Here is a 17426-nt window from a genome sequence, read left to right as displayed (position 1 = left end):
CTGTTTGAAATTTTAGAAAATAGTCTTTATCAGGGAAGTTCTGTCTGAATGGATTTGCTTTGTTTTTTTGTTTGTTTGTTTGTTTTTGCTGTACGCAGGCCTCTCACTGTTGCGGCCTCTCCCGTTGCGGAGCACGGGCTCCTGACGCGCAGGCTCCTGACGCGCAGGCTCCTGACGCGCAGGCTCCGCGGCCATGGCTCCGCGGCCATGGCTCACGGGCCCAGCCACTCCGCGGCATGTGGGATCCTCCTGGACCGGGGCACGAACCTGTGACCCCTGCATCGGCAGGCAGACTCTCAACCACTGCGCCACCTGGGAAGCCCTGGATTTGCTTTGTTTTTTAGCTTGTTCTGTTTAGTCCTGATGTCTGGGGTGCTGAACTTTCCTTATTCGTGGAAGAAGATATGCCCAAAGCTCTCTCCCAATGTCAGCTCACTTGCTGCGGCTGGGCGAGGGGTCGAAGGAGTGGGGGCAATGAGTACTGAAGGCTAGGATGCCATCCCCACCCATGGGGCAGAGTCCTTGAACTCTAGAGGGGGTCCCCTGTAGCCCCCAGGCTTCCTCACTAGGTCAGGGGTCCAGTGAGACCCCCAGCCAGGAGGAGCTTCAAGTTCTAAGTCAAGCTGCTTTAGTTACCATGGGAAGCCATGTTCCCTGTGTATCTCTTCTTCCCCTGTAGTAACTGGTCCAAGATCATAGAGCCCGGAAGTGAAAGAGCAGGTACCTGGCTGGAAAGACAACAGTAATAACTCACATTTGCATAGCATTGTGGAGTTTGGAAAGTATTTTCGCATATATTATCTTAACTGGTCTTTTAACCACCCTGTGAGGTAGCAAGTGCAACGTTGTTATGACCATTAGACAGAGGATAAAACTGACACTCCAAGGACAACATGTCCCAAGAGGCAGAATCAGCTCTCGATCTCAGGTATTCTCCCACCAAGCCTGCCCCTTCCTTCTCTGCCCCTCACTGTAGCCCAGAGACTACTGTCCCATTCCTTTAGAAGCTGCATTTTCTTACTCCAAACAGGTGGTTTCTTCCTGTTTCTCTTTTTTGTTTTTCGCCTTTTCCAGGTCCTCCCCCCAGCTCCCCACCCTCCAGGTCTGGGCATCCAGGGACACAGCCTCCGGCCTTAGCGCTGAGGGGCCGAACCTCTCCCTGTGTCTCTGCCCCCAAGGCCACTTCCAAGCCTCGCCTGAGAGCGTGATACTGCTCCCTTACGATCTGCTGCCCGCAGGGCTCATGCAGCATCCACGTACGAAACGGCCACGGGTGGAGCGCCCGTGCGTTTGGTTCTCTGCTGCTGGAACGTGTCGCCTCTCATTTGAAGGTCCACCCAATGGACTCCTCTCAGAGCCAAGAACGTACATGTCTCTCCTGACGTGCTGGAGGGGCAGTTTCTACTACAGAGCTAAGCCCTAGGGCAGAGGCTTTTGAGCAACTAATCATCCCTCCCTTCTCTGCCTCTATGCCTTGGATATGGCTCCAGATTGCACTTAGTGTCCTGAAATATAATGATCTGTTTACATGTTGGTCCCCTCACTGGAGTTCATGGGCAAGTACATGTCTTTTCATCTTATATTCCCAGTGTCCAACGGTGAAATTTCTTTAATTATAGTTGATTTACAATATTATATTAGTTTCAGGTGTACAACATAGTGATTCAATATTTTTACAGATTATACTCCATTTAAAGTTATTATAAAATGTTAGCTATATTCCCTGTGCTGTACAATATATCCTTGTAGCTTATTAGTTTTGTACATAGGAGTTTGTACCTCTTAATCCCCTGCCCCTCACTTGCCCCTCCCCACTCCCCTCTCCCCACTGGTAACCAGTTAGTTTGTTCACTGTATAGGTGAGTCTGTTTCTGCTTTGTTACATACATTCATTTGTTTTATTTGTTAGATTTCATATATACATGATACATACAGTATCTGTCTTTCTCTGTCTGACTTACTTCACTAAGGATAATACCCTCTAAGTCCATCCACGTTGTTACAAATGGAAAGATTTCATTCTTTTTTATGGCTGAGTAATAGTCCATTGTGTGTATATACCACATCTCCTTCATCCTTTCATCTGTAGATGGACACTTAGGTTGCTTCCATATCTTAGCTATTGTGAATAGTGCTTCTGGGAACATTGGGGTGCATGTATATTTTCAAATTAGTGTTTTCATTTTCATCAGATATGCACCCAAGAGTGGAATTGCTGGATCATACAGTAATTCTATTAACAGTGAAATTTTTTTTTTCACTGATGAATCATTTTATTCTATAATTTCAGAGTGGATACCTTCTAAAGCATAAAAGTCAGGGCGCAGAAGCCATAATGGAAATGATGGATAAATTTGTCTACATAATTTGTCTTTATATATTTCACAAGCAAAGTCAAATGACAATAAACAGGTGTTGAGGAACATTTGTGCAAATACATGTGTAATAATAATATCAGGGCTGCCCTGGTGGTGCAGTGGTTAAGAATCCACCTGCCAATGCAGGGGACACGGGTTCAAGCCCTGGTCCAGGAAGACCCCACATGCCATGGAGCAACTAAGCCCGTGCACCACAACTACTGAGCCTGCTCTTTAGAGCCCATAAGCCACAACTGCTGAGCCCACGTGCCACAACTACCGAAGCCCACGCACCTAGAGCCCGTGCTCTGCAACAAGAGAAGCCACCAAAAGGAGAAGCCCGCGCACCGCAACGAAGAGTAGCCCCTGCTCATCGCAACTAGAGAAAGCCCGCGTGCAGCAACGAAGACCCAACACAGCCAAAAATAAATAAATAAATTTGTTTTTTTTTTTAAATAGTAATAATATTAATATCAGCATTACTTAATGTAACAATAGAGCATTTGGAAAACACAGCCTATAAGAGGGACCAGACAAATAAATTTCTAGTACATAACAGTGAAATTTTTGTCAAAATGATTGTTGCTGAACTACTCGGTAAAGGGCAGTATGGTGTGGAGGTAGAGTCAAACAGCCTAGGACACAGTCCCAGTTCCACTGTTTGCCATCCATGGCCCTTGGAAAAGTCATTTAAAGGTTCTGTTGGGACTTCCCCAGTGGCCCAGTGGTTAAGACTCAACGCTCCCAGTGCAGGGAGCCCAGGTTCGATCCCTGGTCAGGGAACTAGATCCCACATGCACACTGCAACTAAGAGCCCAAATGCTGCAACAAAGATCCCACGTGCCGCAACTAAGACCCGGTGCAGCCAAATGAATAAATAAATTGGTTTTTTTTAAAGTTCTATTGCCTCAGTTTCCTCATCTGTAAAATGAGACAAAAACAGCCCCTACCTCATAAAGTTATTGTGAGGACTGAGTGAGTTAATAACACATTTCATCTAATCATCTACATTATGCCATTATTTCAGGTCCAACAAAGAAAGAAGAAATGCTGCAAAATAATCTGTGGTACAATGCTTCTTTAAAAAATCAATGTCAGATGTTAAAAATGAAAAAAAGAAAATGCATCTTAGAATTGATGAAATATGTCCATGCAAAACACTTAGAAGAGAGACTGCACAATCCATGCTAAGTTAGCTACCGTTCCCGTCATTGAATTGCATTCTCGAAAGACCCGTGTGATGGGCGAGTTAATCCTCGATTTTATAGATGAGGAAGCAGAGATTCTGAGAGATGCAGTAGCTGGCCAGGCTCACAGGGCAGTGAGCCCCCAGCAGGCATTTCAACCTGCCCTGGAGGTGCAATAATCCACAGTTATTACAATAGCTGGCCCCCACCCACCAAGCTGCCAGGGAGTTGGGAGCTGGGTTTTGTACTCAGTTGCATTAGCTTTCCTAAATCTAAGTTTTTCCCCCTCTGGTGTAATTACTCTGCTTCTTCCTCCCCCTTCCTCCTTTGTCCTTGGCTCTGATCTTGTTACTTTTCTGCTAATGGCTTCAGGTTTTACTGTAACTGCATTTTGAATTGTAAGGGACCTCAAATCTTTTACGGATACAGGAGGGGTTCAAATAAGTATAAAGGCAAAAGTTAGTTTTTAAGGATGACACGCAGCAAGAAAAAGGGAGAGAGAAGATGCCCACGATCACACACAAAGGCATACAGGCTCAGCACCGACACCTCAAGAAAGCGCTCACAGCCCACCCTCCAATCCTACCGCGGAGGAACTGTGATGCATGCCGTGTACCCTCACAAGATGTAGAGCTCAGCTCGCCTCTGGAGCTAGGTTGTCTGCCACACCAGACTCTTTTTTCCCATGACCCAGCAAGACACTATGGGTCGGAGCGGGTAGAGGGGACTTTGGGAGGATATGAGAGGGTGGTTAACTTTTCTAGGACATTCTCTGGCTCCGCTTGGTAACCGCCCCACCCAAGAAAAAGCATCTCTTTGAAAGAGTGTGAGTTTCTCACTCACTATTGCAATGAGTCTGAGGCAAGGGAGTGCATCCCATTAGCTCCAGTTGGAACCAATGTAAAAGGGTTATCGTTGTTTCTAATATCAGAAAGGGAGACTTCAGAAGATACTTCATTTGAAGTTTTGTAGCGGTCTCCCCACAACCCTAGTGGCAGCTCAGGACCCGTGGCTGTTAAGATCACAGAAAGATGCCACTCGCCACTTCTGCATCATTTCCCCAAGTGAGGAACCTTGATATGCTACCTCTTCTACCAAGCTTGTAATGCTCATGTTAAAAGACAATGAATACCCAAGTTCCCGAGGACTGACATCATCAAACTGAATGTAACTCAGTTTAATGTTGAAATTGTTAACCATCTTGGGCTAGTTAGTGTGGTATCTGAGAGATGTATTTCCTTTAAAATTTAAAATATCTGGTGGAGTTTCTGTGAGTTCTGGGCACCTTGGTGCAGGTCTAGCTAACTGGTAGCTCAAAATGGTTAACAGATAAAGAAAAAAAGAAAGATAATGAATATAGCAAGGCATAGTATCGTACTGGGTTCTTCCCTCCTACGTAGGGAAGACACAAGCTGGCTAGAGGATTGTATTTATGAATACGCTTGGATTTTTCAGGATGGAGAGGGTTTTTCTAGAACTCCTGTCCACTCTCCCACATGCCCTGAGACCCGTTTGAGTAGAGTGGTGAAGAAGCAAGTTTAAAAAGATCATTGCTATGCAGCTGCTTCCCACTAGCTATCTACCTTACGTTTGGTAGTGTATATATGTCCATGCCTCTCTCTCGCTTTGTCACAGCTTACCCTTCCCCCTCCCCGTATCCTCAAGTCCATTCTCTAGTAGGTCTGTGTCTTTATTCCTGTCTTACCCCTAGGTTCTTCATGACATTTTATTTTTCTTAAATTCCATATGTGTTAGCATACGGTATTTGTCTTTCTCCTTCTGACTTACTTCACTCTGTATGACAGACTCTAGGTCGATCCACCTCATTACAAATAGCTCGATTTCGTTTCTTTTTATGCTATGATGATCCATGTAAAAAAGAAAAATCATTGCATTAGGGCGCTTTGCCATGGGACACAGAGAGAGCACGCCATCCCTCAGTACCCCTGAATGGAGACTACTGTTCTTCCTCCAGGACGGAATAAAATGCACTCTAGGCTCTGATCCACCAGACAAAGAAAGATATATCAGCAAAGGAGGGGAAAGGTGAAGACTGGTGTTTGGCTCTCCTTTCACATACACGCAGTTCATCTCTAAGGCTTCCCAAAAAGCAGCCACGCACCAAATCCCTTCCAATGTCATCTGTATCCGAGCCTCCTGTGAGATAATCCTCATAATGGAATATTTAAGAAACAACATATAAAGCACCACCCTTTTTTCTCACCTGAAGATTTATTCTCCGTAGGACGTATGGTGTATACGTCTGTCTACACACAGATGGTTGCAGGTGACTTTCTCAGCCGATGCCATCATGTTTTTAGGCTCTATATGTTTTTCAATATATGAACCTAATTTTTTTCTGGGTGCAAAAACATAAATTTTAGAGATCAGAGCCCAGAAAATAGAGGCGCCCAGAGACATTTCCAAATTAAAACACACATCCATCAGAAAAAACTTTTTTTGTCATTTGCAGCCAACAGAAATGCCTATTGTTAGGACATGCTCATAAATAACTTGATTTTGGTACATGCTTTCGTACCATACAGAAGATGAATAAATTATATGTGATTTACAACCTTTTCCATTTTTATTAGCACTGCTCTGAAGAGTTTATGTAAAGGACGTGCCAGAGCAGTTATGCCAAATGTTTTCAGGCGCTGGTATTGATATTACATAAATTAAGGTGTTTTAATTTGCATCTTTAATTAACTAAATACTGGCAGAAAAATAAAACACAGGGCAGCCCTGACTCATTGCCTCTATTAAACTGCTGACGTCTCCGAAAAGATGTTTTAAGTAATCCAATTCATTCAGAGAGGTGGAGGGAGGGGTATTAACACTCTTATTTGGCAAAATATACTGGAGTTTAAGAAACCAACGTCCTACTTTGCTTGCAGGGTGGCTGTGGCGAGCACGCAGCGTTCTAAGAAGGTCTGCATTTGTGTCCCTGAGGAAGGAGCTGACCGAGTACTTTAACTATCCATCCTGTCCAGGTCTGAGCCGAAGCCTGGAGAGAAGCCCAGCCCTACCACTGGGCATGGGCAGGCTCCTGGGTGCAAAGTCTGGCACACCTGGGCTGGTTGCCTTTGTCACCCAGGGCTGTATGGCTGCCTGTCTCGGAAAAGACAAGCTGGTTGAATTAATCCAATGGTCTGATGGATCCCATAACAACGTAATCATGTCCAAAAACCAAGGAGAGAAATAGTCAAAAATCCTTCACTGGAATTAGCTGCTTCTGATTAATCCTTTCCATCAAATCTGGGACCCCCCCAACCCTGCCCCCCCAAAAAAAATATCCTAAAAAGATGTTCCAGCAGTACCCTAATTCTTTCCCAAAAGCTCTGGGTCCTGTCACCACCTCCTGAGACTTTTGTTTTCTTCTCCGTTATAATTTATTACAGGATATTGAATATAGTCCCCTGTGCTATACGGTAGAACATTGTTGTTTATCTATTTTATATATAGTAGCGTGTATCTGTTAATCCCAAACTCCTAATTTATCCCTCTTCCACCCCCTCCCCGCTCTGGTAACCGTAAATCTGTTTTTCTATGAGAGACTTTTTAAAAATTCACTCTTAACCATGGACACAATAGCTTCTTTCTCATCCAAGTTCTTCCTTTCCCCTGCTTTCTGAAGCATTCTTGATTTTTGCTGTCTGTTTCTCCTCTCCTGGTAAGGCTTCATCTTCTATCATTTTCCCTCCAGACTTTCAGGGAGGAACAGCTCTAAAGAGAAAATTACAACTTCCACTGGTTGGCCAGAGGAGAGAGCCTGCTCCCCAAACACAGGTGAGAACATTTTATTTCTCTTCCCTAAACCCACAGGGAGTGAGCCACCTGTACAAGCTTTCCTGTTGTCCCGTGATTCCCAGGGTGTCTGGCTTTAATTCTCTACCAGGACTGGGAGGCATCACGTTAAGGGTGGACCTCTAGGGGCTCATAGATGCCTACTGGGCTGACCAGAGATGTCACCCAGGGAGAGGTGGGTCGGGGAATGGAGTTTACATTTCTCCTCTGTTCACACTGTCTCTGCACCTTCGTGCACATGGTCCCTTCTGAGACAGCCCAATTGGAAGCAGTTCAGGGCAACCCAAGCCCCCTTGTCTAGACCTCAGAGTACTGTCATTATGCCATGTCCCTACCCCAGCGTTCTTCCTGGATGCTTTTCTTCCCTTGCTCCATGAGTAAAGGATGGGCTCCAACTTTTTTTTTTTTATTTGCGGTACGTGGGCCTCTCACTGTTGTGGCCTCTCCTGTTGCGGAGCACAGGCTCTGGACGCGCAGGCTCAGCAGCCACGGCTCACGGGCCCAGCCGCTCCGCGGCATGTGGGATCTTCCTGGACTGGGGCTCGAACCCGTGTCCCCTGCATCGGCAGGCGGACTCTCAACCACTGCGCCACCAGGGAAGCCCTGGATTCCAACTTTTAATAAAGAAAATGCTGTCCTCCTTTGCCAGCATCCTACCCCCTCCCCCATCACAACCCCTACCCCCAAATCGCACTTTCTTGTCGTTTCTCATCTTGCAGCTCCATCAGTTGTTTTAAAACAAAAACACGTCTCCTGTCATAAATAAGATTGTCATTATGCATTTTGACTGCAGTGGGGAAAAATTCACCCAGGGCCTGATGTGGAACAGGAATAAACATAATAAGGGGGCTTCCCTGGTGGCGCAGTGGTTAAGAATCCGCCTGCCAATGCAGGGAACATGGGTTCGAGCCCTGGTCCAGGAAGATCCCATATGCCGCGAAGCAACTAAGCCCATGTGCCACAACTGCTGAGCCTGTGCTCTAGAGCCCGCGAGCCACAACTACTGAGCCTGCGCTCTAGAGCCTGCAAGCCACAACTACTGAGCCCTCATGCCACAACTACACTGAAACCCGCGTGCCTAGAGCCCATGCTCCACAACAAGAGAAGCTACCGCAGTAAAAAGCCTGAGCGCTGCAATGAAGAGTAGCCCCTGCTCGCTGCAACCAGAGAAAAGCCCGCTTGCAGCAACGAAGACCCAATGCAGCCAAAAATAAATAAATAAATTTATTTTTAAAAAAACCCAAAACATAATAAGGAAAAATACACCATCTTCTCGGCGTTTTTAACTACCGTAGCTTTTCTGGTTTGGATTGTTTGGGTTGTTTTCATTGTTACGGTTGTTTTTATCATTTGTTCATTGATTCATTTATGTAAGGAAATTAATGAGAAACAAAGAGAGCCTGGCAGAAAGCGGTTGTGTTGAATGTATCAGGACAGGCCTTGGGTGATGTGGAAGGGGCGCCTCAGGACACCTGAGAAAGGTCTTCAAGATGTTAAGAATTCTACTTTAGACAGCCTGGAAAGTACGTTTATCCTGATTCCACGGCCCATCAAAACTCTGCCCAGGGGCTTCCCTGGTGGCGCAGTGGTTGGGAGTCCGCCTGCCGATGCAGGGGACGCAGGTTCATGCCCCGGTCCGGGAAGATCCCACATGCCGCAGAGCAGCTGGGCCCGTGAGCCATGGACGCTGAGCCTGTGCGTCCAGAGCCTGTGCTTTGCAACGGGAGAGGCCACAACAGTGAGCGGCCCGCGTACTGCAAAAAAAAAAAAAAACTCTGCCCAGTCCTGACTCTTCCCAGTGTCATAGGGTCAAGGTCACTAACAAAAGGTGAGCTTCGACTCCGTGGACCAAGGAGGCCCAGGCGTTGGCCTGAACTTCAGGAGACAAAAGGAGGGCTCATGCTGTTTGTCTTTGCAGCGAGAAGCTACAGGTGCCAAAACGCCTGTATTTTTTTGTTTTCTTGGCGAATGGTCGATAAAGCAGAAAACTCTTATCATCTCAACGCTTGTTGAGAAATCACATATCCATGCCCTTTGAATTTTGCAGGTAATACCTATTCAAAAATACAAATATTAAAAGAAGAACAAAATAAAGACGCCTTCCCCCGCCCTGGGTAGCACTCTGCTAACAATAATTACTGATGTCGTGATTTGATGTCTTCCGACGCTTCACAGGCCTCGTGCTGGAAATTCATGGTTAGGACTGGATATAAGCCTCCATGGACACGACAATATTTCACGCATCGTCTTTGGCGCGAAACTTTGCCTTTTCATGAGCGTGCACAAAAACGGTCCAGACAATCCAGAGTTCTTGTTAGGGTTCGCTGATTGGGAAGCTTGCAATATTAAAATGCGGATTCATCAATATCGTGGATTCTTTTAGGCCAGACCTAATATTCCCCTCCTTCTCCTCCTACTAAATGAGGGAGCAGCTGGGAATAGGAGGAGGAGGAAAGCAGGAGAAGCATACACGTTTTCTCAACTCCAAAGATGGAAACAGAACCCCTTCTTGGTGAGCCTTTAAACCTCTCCAAATAAATGTGACTGGAAGTTCCTAGAGGTATCGCCCTTGTTTCCTTGCCCGAATCCCTCGGCTGAACTTCGAACTCACTCCAAGTCTATCTTACCTACTGTGTTAAAAGGGACTTGTTTAGGGGCTTCCCTGGTGGCGCAGTGGTTGGGAGTCCGCCTGCCGATGCAGGGGACACGGGTTCGTGCCCTGGTCCGGGAAGATCCCACATGCCGCGGAGCGGCTGGGCCCGTGAGCCATGGCCGCTGAGCCTGCGCGTCCGGAGCCTGTGCTTCGCAGCGGGAGAGGCCACAACAGTGAGAGGCCCGCGTACCGCAAAAAAAAAAAAAAAAAAAAAAAAGGAACTTGTTTTGAATGCATACAGCTTTGGGCCCTGCAATTCTACTCCTAGGAATTTACCCTATAGCTTTACTAGCACGAGGAGAAAGATATATATATTATATATATATATATATACACATGTACATATATATGGTTATTCACTGCAGGAGCCAAAACTAGAAACCATCTAAATGTCCACCAGCAGGGGCAGGTCAAATAAACTTGTGGCACATCCATGTAACAACGCTGTGAACCTGAAAATATAAATTTAAAAAATGCACTGCCGCGGAGCGGCTAGGCCCGTGAGCCATGGCCGTGAGCCCGCGCGTCCGGAGCCTGTGCTCCACAATGGGAGAGGCCACAACAGTGAGAGCCCCGCATAATGAAAAAAAAAAAAAAAAAATGCAGAAGCCCGTGATGCAATCTCCAAAATACATTAACTTAAAAAAAAAAAACCAAGTACAGAACAGTTTGTGTAGTATGTTGCCATTTGTGTATAAAAGGGAGAAAGAATATATATGTATTTGCAAGAATACAAATATACAAGAATACGTATGTACAAAATACCTCTGGAAGGATGGACAATAAACTCATAGCATTGATGCATTGGGGAGAGAAACTGGATGGCTAGAGGGAGGTTTTGTCCACTGTGCAGTCTCACAGTTTGGGAATTTGGCACCATGGGAATCACTTCATCATAAATAAATAAGTGCATTTCTCCCAAAAAATTAATAATAATTTAAATCACTTTTAAAGGGGTCTTATTATGCAAATCTTCACTCTGAATGGACCACTATACTTGGATAATTCCAGCCATCAGCTTGGTTGGGACCCCACCTCTCGGGTTTCCTTCTCCGAGCAGAGGCTGGCAGAGGGCCACGGAAATAAACACTCCTCGAAATTGTTCTGACATCTTGGAATTTGGTTTTATCAAATACAACCAGTGGTGACTGAGCCACTACCTGAGCAGTTTTCCCCTTTTCTCTAATCGTATTTGTTGAAATGAATTTGGAGCTGCACATCCCGCTAGTCAGGAGCCCAGCCTAGGAAAGGGCATACTTTGGACAAGTTTAAAGGTCTATACACTGCCAGAAGTGGGGGCAGGGCAGGGGCGGGGCGTGGGTGTCAGAAGCAGGTACCTGCCCTGTGTAACTGAGATATTCACAGTTTGCCGCCAAGATCTCCTGCGGGTCCAGTAGTTCCAGCTGGGGGATGCTCAGAACATGGGGGCAGGACAGCTGGGGAAGCCTGGTCCCTGCTTCCCTTTCAAGGACCTCCGCTCTGCTCTTGGACTCCCCTTATACCCAAATGAGAGATGGTGCACGAACACACCTAGAATGATTCATCCTGTCACCCAGAGGTGCTCAGTAAATGTGGTAGAATCTGCATTGAACTTGAAGCAAATTCTCTTAAGAACAGTGAGCAACTGGTACAAACTCCTATGTATAAAATACATTAGCTACAAGGATATATTGTACAGCACAGGCAATATACCCAATATTTTATAATAACTTGGAATGGAGTGTAATCTAGAAAAATATTGAGTCACTATGTTGTACACCTGAAACTAATATAATATTGCAAATCAACTATACCTCAATTTAAAAAATAATAAATAAAACAATTTTTTTTAAAGAAGAATAGTGGACAACTAAACTACAGGGTAATTAGCAGGATTTAAGTTAGAGCCTCCTGACTTTTTCTTTTAATCTGCAAAAGAAGCCCACAGATGCCCGAAGGAAAGGGCTGCCCCACCTTTTAGGAGCTGGGAATGTGCATACCAGGGAGGTGGCCTGGACTGACCAACTCGCTCTGGTCCTTACATGCTCTGGGATCGCCTTGGGCCTGCACCTACCAAGTGGCCAATGAACAGAAATTGAATAAATTCATTCAATCCAGTTCCATTAATTAAATGAATGTTCAGCTTACTTCCTTCTCTGCCTCAGTTTCCTCTCTACCATATTCTCATTCCTGGACACAAAAATAAAACGCTGGTTGCGAAGACCAGTATTCTGGAAGACAGTTGAAGTCATTTGCTTTTTTTTTGGCCATGCCACGCGCATGTGAGATCTTAGCTCCCCGACCAGGTTTCGAACCCATGGCCCCTGCATTGGGAGCAAGGAGTCCTAACCTAACCACCAGGGAAGCCCCTGAAATCATTTGTTTTCAATGTCTCCTCCTGTGGGCCTCCCTCTCCCTCAGACCTGCACTCAGTAGGTTGGCTCAGAAAAAGCTACTTGGATTCGAATCCCGGTTCTACCACTTTTGAGCTGTGAAACTTGGACAAGTTACTTAACCTCTCTGAGCCTCAGTGCCTCACCTATAAAAACAAGCATAGTCCCTACCTCATCTGTTTGTAGTGAGAACTGAGTGACTTATTACAGGTAAAGAGCTCAGACAGGCTGGCACACTATAAAGCTCCATAAATGTTATTATTACAGAGTAAAATACTCACTGCTAATCACAGCTGAGGTGTTGGCAGATTACTAAAGTATAATTCCTCCCAGCAGTATTTGCAACTTAAAAGAGAGAAGAAACTTGAAGGCCCAAAGGAACAAAGTAGTCAAGGGTGACTGCCCAGGGCTAAGGTTGATGTCTGGGGCGGGGCAAATTGAGGGAGGAGAACTTCAAAAGCACACCTCCTCGCATCCCCCCTCCCTGCCAGCCCTGCCTATCTCCCCTTGGGCTGATAGGAGATAAACGAAACCACTTCTTCAAAGCACCCTGCTCAAGGACCAGGATCAAACACAGGGCTGGGAGATAAGCTTCAGCCTACATTTCCTTTGTCCATTCCTTCCCACCACTTTTCCAAAGGAAACTCAAGGGGGAGGAAAAGTAGTTAATTCCTCCCTCTTTTATCAAAGGGAGTTACCTCCCCATCTATAGGGCAATGGGGACGATGGGGCTGTGATAGGAGAACAAGGGAGAGAAGGAAGCCTCTTCTTGCTGTGCTGCCAGGGTTGCTGTGTGACTTAGACTCGCCCAGAAGCTCTGGGAGCCCCGGCCTTTATCTGTCAAAAGGGATAAAAAAACACCTGCCCAAAATAACTCAGAAAATTGTTGTGGGATGATGAACGCAAACATGTATTTGGGAAAAGATCCTTTAACAGGCTCATATAGTTGACATTTTGAAAAATACGAAGTCATCCACCTTGAGTCTTTTTACTAATATGGTGAGGGGAGATAGAAAGAAATAACCCGCTGTATGTAAAATTCTTATTCGTTCATCAACAAACTTTCACTGGGCACGTATGGCATTCAGACTGCGTGCATTCATACCCCCATCTCGTACCAGCTGGGACTTGGGGCAGGGTACTTAACCTCTCCGTGCCTCCACTTCCTCCTCTGTGAAATGGGGTGACAACAGGACCTACTTCCTAGGGCTTCTGTGAGGATTAAATGAGAGAAATTGAGGAATTGTGCAAAGCTCTTCCAACAGCGCTTGGCTGTCAGTGTTGGCTGCTGTGATAAAGACAGTTAAACATCCCTCTAGGCAATAAGAATACAAAGAGGATGAGGGCAATACAGAAGCATCCACAGTCCAGCAGGAGAATGGACAACTAAATAAATAATGGCAGATGCCCTGTGATGAGTGTAAGAACATAATCGGAGCTGTGAGAACACAGAAGAGGGGGCTACCAGAGTGGGCTCCCTGGCAAGGCTGGTCCTTCTTGCTTTGCCTGTTTGTTCCCACTGTTCCTTGGGCTCCTTTGGTCTTCTCATGCCCGGGGCTGTGTCTGAAGCCTGGGGATGGGGCAGACAGAGGCAGTGCTGAATCAGGGCTCCTGGCCAAGGCAGTAGTTGCCAGTGGCTGAAAGATATTAAGCGCCAGGGAGGAAAACCAAGTCCCCTGTGAGGCCGACATTTCAGAATTCTTACAGCTTGTAAAAAAAAAAGAATGTAAATAGTTACCCAGTGAGATATTATTTCTTGTTGTTGCCATTAGGGCTTGAGTGTCACGAAGAGAGAGGCCGTGATTCAGGCAATTCCACCTTGGTGAGGATGGAAAACTCCACATTAATCCCACACGACACACACCTCCCACCTCTCCTCCCAACCTGACTCAGGCGTTTTTTTCCTGGGTGGTGAGTTTTATGTAAATTGAAATCATGAAAAAAAATCTATAAATATTCAGAATTTCCTAAGGGATTTTCTTGATGGCTTCTGAGAAGCATTTATTTTTTTAAAGACTCCTTTGACTGGAGGCTGGGGGAGGGGTACCCTCATTTGGGCAGGATGCTGGGCCGACTTGGGTGTTCGAGTGGGTTCCCAGTGCTGGGAGCCTCTGGATCCAGATGTGCAGGGACTGTTCTCTAGAGCAATCGCCCCACAGATGCCAACGATGCTGTTGGTCACAGCCATCACTGACCTGGGACTTTCTCTGTGCCAAGCACTAGTTGTGTGATATGCATTGTCTGTTTGGGGCCTCCCAACCCTGAGGTGGCCACTCTTAGGTTTTATACCTGAGGTTTCCGAAGCTTAGGGAGGTTTCCTTGCCCGGGACCACCATGGTAATGTGGCTCAGAGGTCTGGTTCCCAGAAACCTGACTCCAAGGGACCGCTCTGTCACCCACTGGTCACTGGCCTTTGGGTAAGCGACTAACCTCTCCACGCTAGAAATGGGAATGATAAAGGTACCTGAAACTTATCAAGAGCCTGACACATAGAATTGTAATTCTTCACCTCATTGGCTGGGGGCATTCTCAAGCAGCCCCACCCCATCCTACTGTCATGGTGCCCCTCCCTCTCAGGGCAATCTGGGAAGGGTCCCTTAGCCACAGGACTGCCACTTTTCTGCAGAGGAGGGACTTGGGCCCTGTACAACACTGTCTTGTGTGGCATTTTCAACCACACCTCAGCAACCTCAATAAACACGGCCCAACTGAAAACTTCTTCAGCCTCATTCTCTCCCAGGTGACAAGACATTCCTTTGAAAACGGACTTGCTTTAGGCCACTAGGGCCCCATGTAGGACTCTGTAGAGGGTAACATTTCAGCTAAGTGAATGTCAAGTACTGATGGTAATAATCGTCTAGTACCTTTTAATTAGGCCTCTGGCCTGGCTGAGTATGGTCTTCCATATTCCCTCCTAAGGCGATTGGGTGGATCCAGCCAAAGGGTTCCTGCTTTCCTCATCAGCACCCGAAAGGGAAGCATGGCCCTATTCCTTTGCTAGCACTTTCCAGGAGTGGGGAAGTAGGTCTGGTCTCCACCTAAGTGCTGTCTGGCACCCCCGTCCCTAGTGATTAGCTGTGAGCTTAGGGAATGGGGTTTCTTAAGGACAATATATGATTACCTGGGCAAACTCTCCACCCTCCATCCCGAGCCTGGTCACCCTGTCCTCACCTCCTCTGCTCTCCCTTCCTTTCATTCATTCCTTACCTTCTTCTTCTCCTTTCCTCCCCAAATAGAGAGTAAATATTTTATCTCCCCCCGGTCTCCCCTCTCCTTCTGCTGCCTCCTACCCCTCTAGATTCCTTCCAAATTCCTAAATGCCTTTGTCTCTCACTCCTCCCCTTTGTTCCCAACTGATTCCCCATTAATCATCCCTAACACACATCTGCTGGGGTCCTAGCAGGAGTTCTTGGCTGGCACTCACAGCTGGGCTGGTTACGATAATCAAGAAGGGGTCTTTCATCTTTTCCTGTCTCCTAGGGCTCCCCCCTTCCCAGCTTCTCCTCCTCCAAGATTGCCTACAAAGGCCCACCTTCTTCCATTCTGGAAGGTTCTGCCCTCTCTCTGCAGAGCAATCTCCCAAAGGCCAAATGGCCTCATAGGCTGAAGCAGCCCTGAAGCGGATGTTTAAACTTGGTGTTGGCAGTAGCAAGGATGTCAGAGGGCTCAGAGGCTGGCATGAGAAGGGGGGGTGGGCCAGGTGTAGGGACCACCACACCACAATAAAATAAGTGAGGTCCCCCCTCCTCCTTGTAGCCCTCTTGCTGCAGTATGGAATACATCACCCAGTCAGGGCATCCCTTGGCATTCGTGGTAACCTAATTTTACCAGGATTAAAACTGGGGCAGGGAAAGCTTGTGTAATTTCTCAGAGGTCTACGCATACTGTCCAAAAACCAGATGGATCCAGGAAGTACATTCAGTTTAGTGAGTAATTGACGTGGTGCCTGCTGCCTTCTTTACTGAGCATGATAAAGATTGCCATTTGTTATTTCTGTGATACTTGTTTCTTTCCATTGGAAGAACCCCTTTGAAATCATCTGTCCCCGTCTTGGGATCTCATGTGATCTCAAGGCGTTGATCAACGAGCAGCAGCGTCCTAGAGCAATACGCCCCGAGTGACAGGCCTGACAATCGGGAGTGATGGATTCGGGCTGGGAAAGCGGTACTCGAAGCGAGGCAGTGACACCAGCGCGCCTCCGCTGGCCGCCGAGAGCAAGGAGAAGTGGTCTCCCCAGAAGCCGGTACACAAAGGGCCAGCTTCACCTTCTGATCGGCGGACCAGGACCTTTAATGTCCAGACAAGGACTATGTGAAACCTCTGCCCGGTGCGAAGCTGGCAATGCATACTTCATCCAAAAGGCACGGGTGGGAGGGGATAGGGTGAAGGAGGATACTGTTGTTTTTAATAAAAAGTTTTTAATTCCAAAATTCCCCTGGCAAAACCTAGTGCATTTTCCCCCGCGAGAAAAAAAGGATGGGGGTAGGGTAGACGCATCTCTGGAGTTTGCATCGACGTGCAGCACTTACAGAGATTCCTCCCTCCTCTGGGATGCTGACCTCTCCGTGGTCTCCACCCGACCCCCAATAGCAGCTAGGCCGGGTGCAGTGAGAGAATTTTACGCCTCTAAGCAGAACACCGTAAGAAACCTGAAACATACCAAACATCTAAACTATAAATCAGTGCGCAGGCACCTCGCGCCCGGCGCATCCGGGAGGGGCGCACCGCCTAGGGAACCGCGGCTTATTACGACCATCTCACCCCGGGAGGGACACCTCAAACTTGCAGGCTTTGGACCGGACTGGCTCAAAGTTGTTGGAGCGGTTTGCGCCGCGTCCCGAGAACCGGGGCTGCCTCCGAGGCTCGGGCGCTTCCAAGTGAGGACACCCGGGAGAAGCCAATTAGGGGAAGAGAGCTGGACCCCGAGCAGAGCCGGGACTGAGCCCGAGCAGAGCCCGAACAGGACCAGAGCAGAGCTGGGGCTCTGGAGGCGCGGCCCGCCCCTAGGCTGCCTCCCGGAAAGGCTTGGACTTGGCAGTGCTGGAGCTGG

General features: G+C 47.1%; 1 protein-coding gene across 1 annotated transcript in view; it reads left to right on the top strand.

Annotated features, from left to right (window-relative positions):
• The first annotated feature begins 893 nt into the window (after nt 1-893).
• ZNF703 (zinc finger protein 703) overlaps nt 894-17426 on the top strand; it is a 19658-nt gene continuing 3125 nt past the window's right edge. Inside the window, exons 1-3 of the mRNA XM_024764987.1 lie at nt 894-928; nt 1075-1256; nt 16501-16619. Of these exons, the coding sequence (XP_024620755.1) occupies nt 894-928; nt 1075-1256; nt 16501-16619 (336 nt within the window). The remainder of the gene's footprint in view (nt 929-1074; nt 1257-16500; nt 16620-17426) is intronic.

Source organism: Neophocaena asiaeorientalis, unplaced genomic scaffold, assembly GCF_003031525.2.
Source record: "Neophocaena asiaeorientalis asiaeorientalis breed wild unplaced genomic scaffold, Neophocaena_asiaeorientalis_V1.1 scaffold14, whole genome shotgun sequence".
Taxonomy (NCBI): domain Eukaryota; kingdom Metazoa; phylum Chordata; class Mammalia; order Artiodactyla; family Phocoenidae; genus Neophocaena; species Neophocaena asiaeorientalis.
Note: the sequence above shows the minus strand (reverse complement) of the source record. Positions and strands in the feature narration are given on the sequence as shown.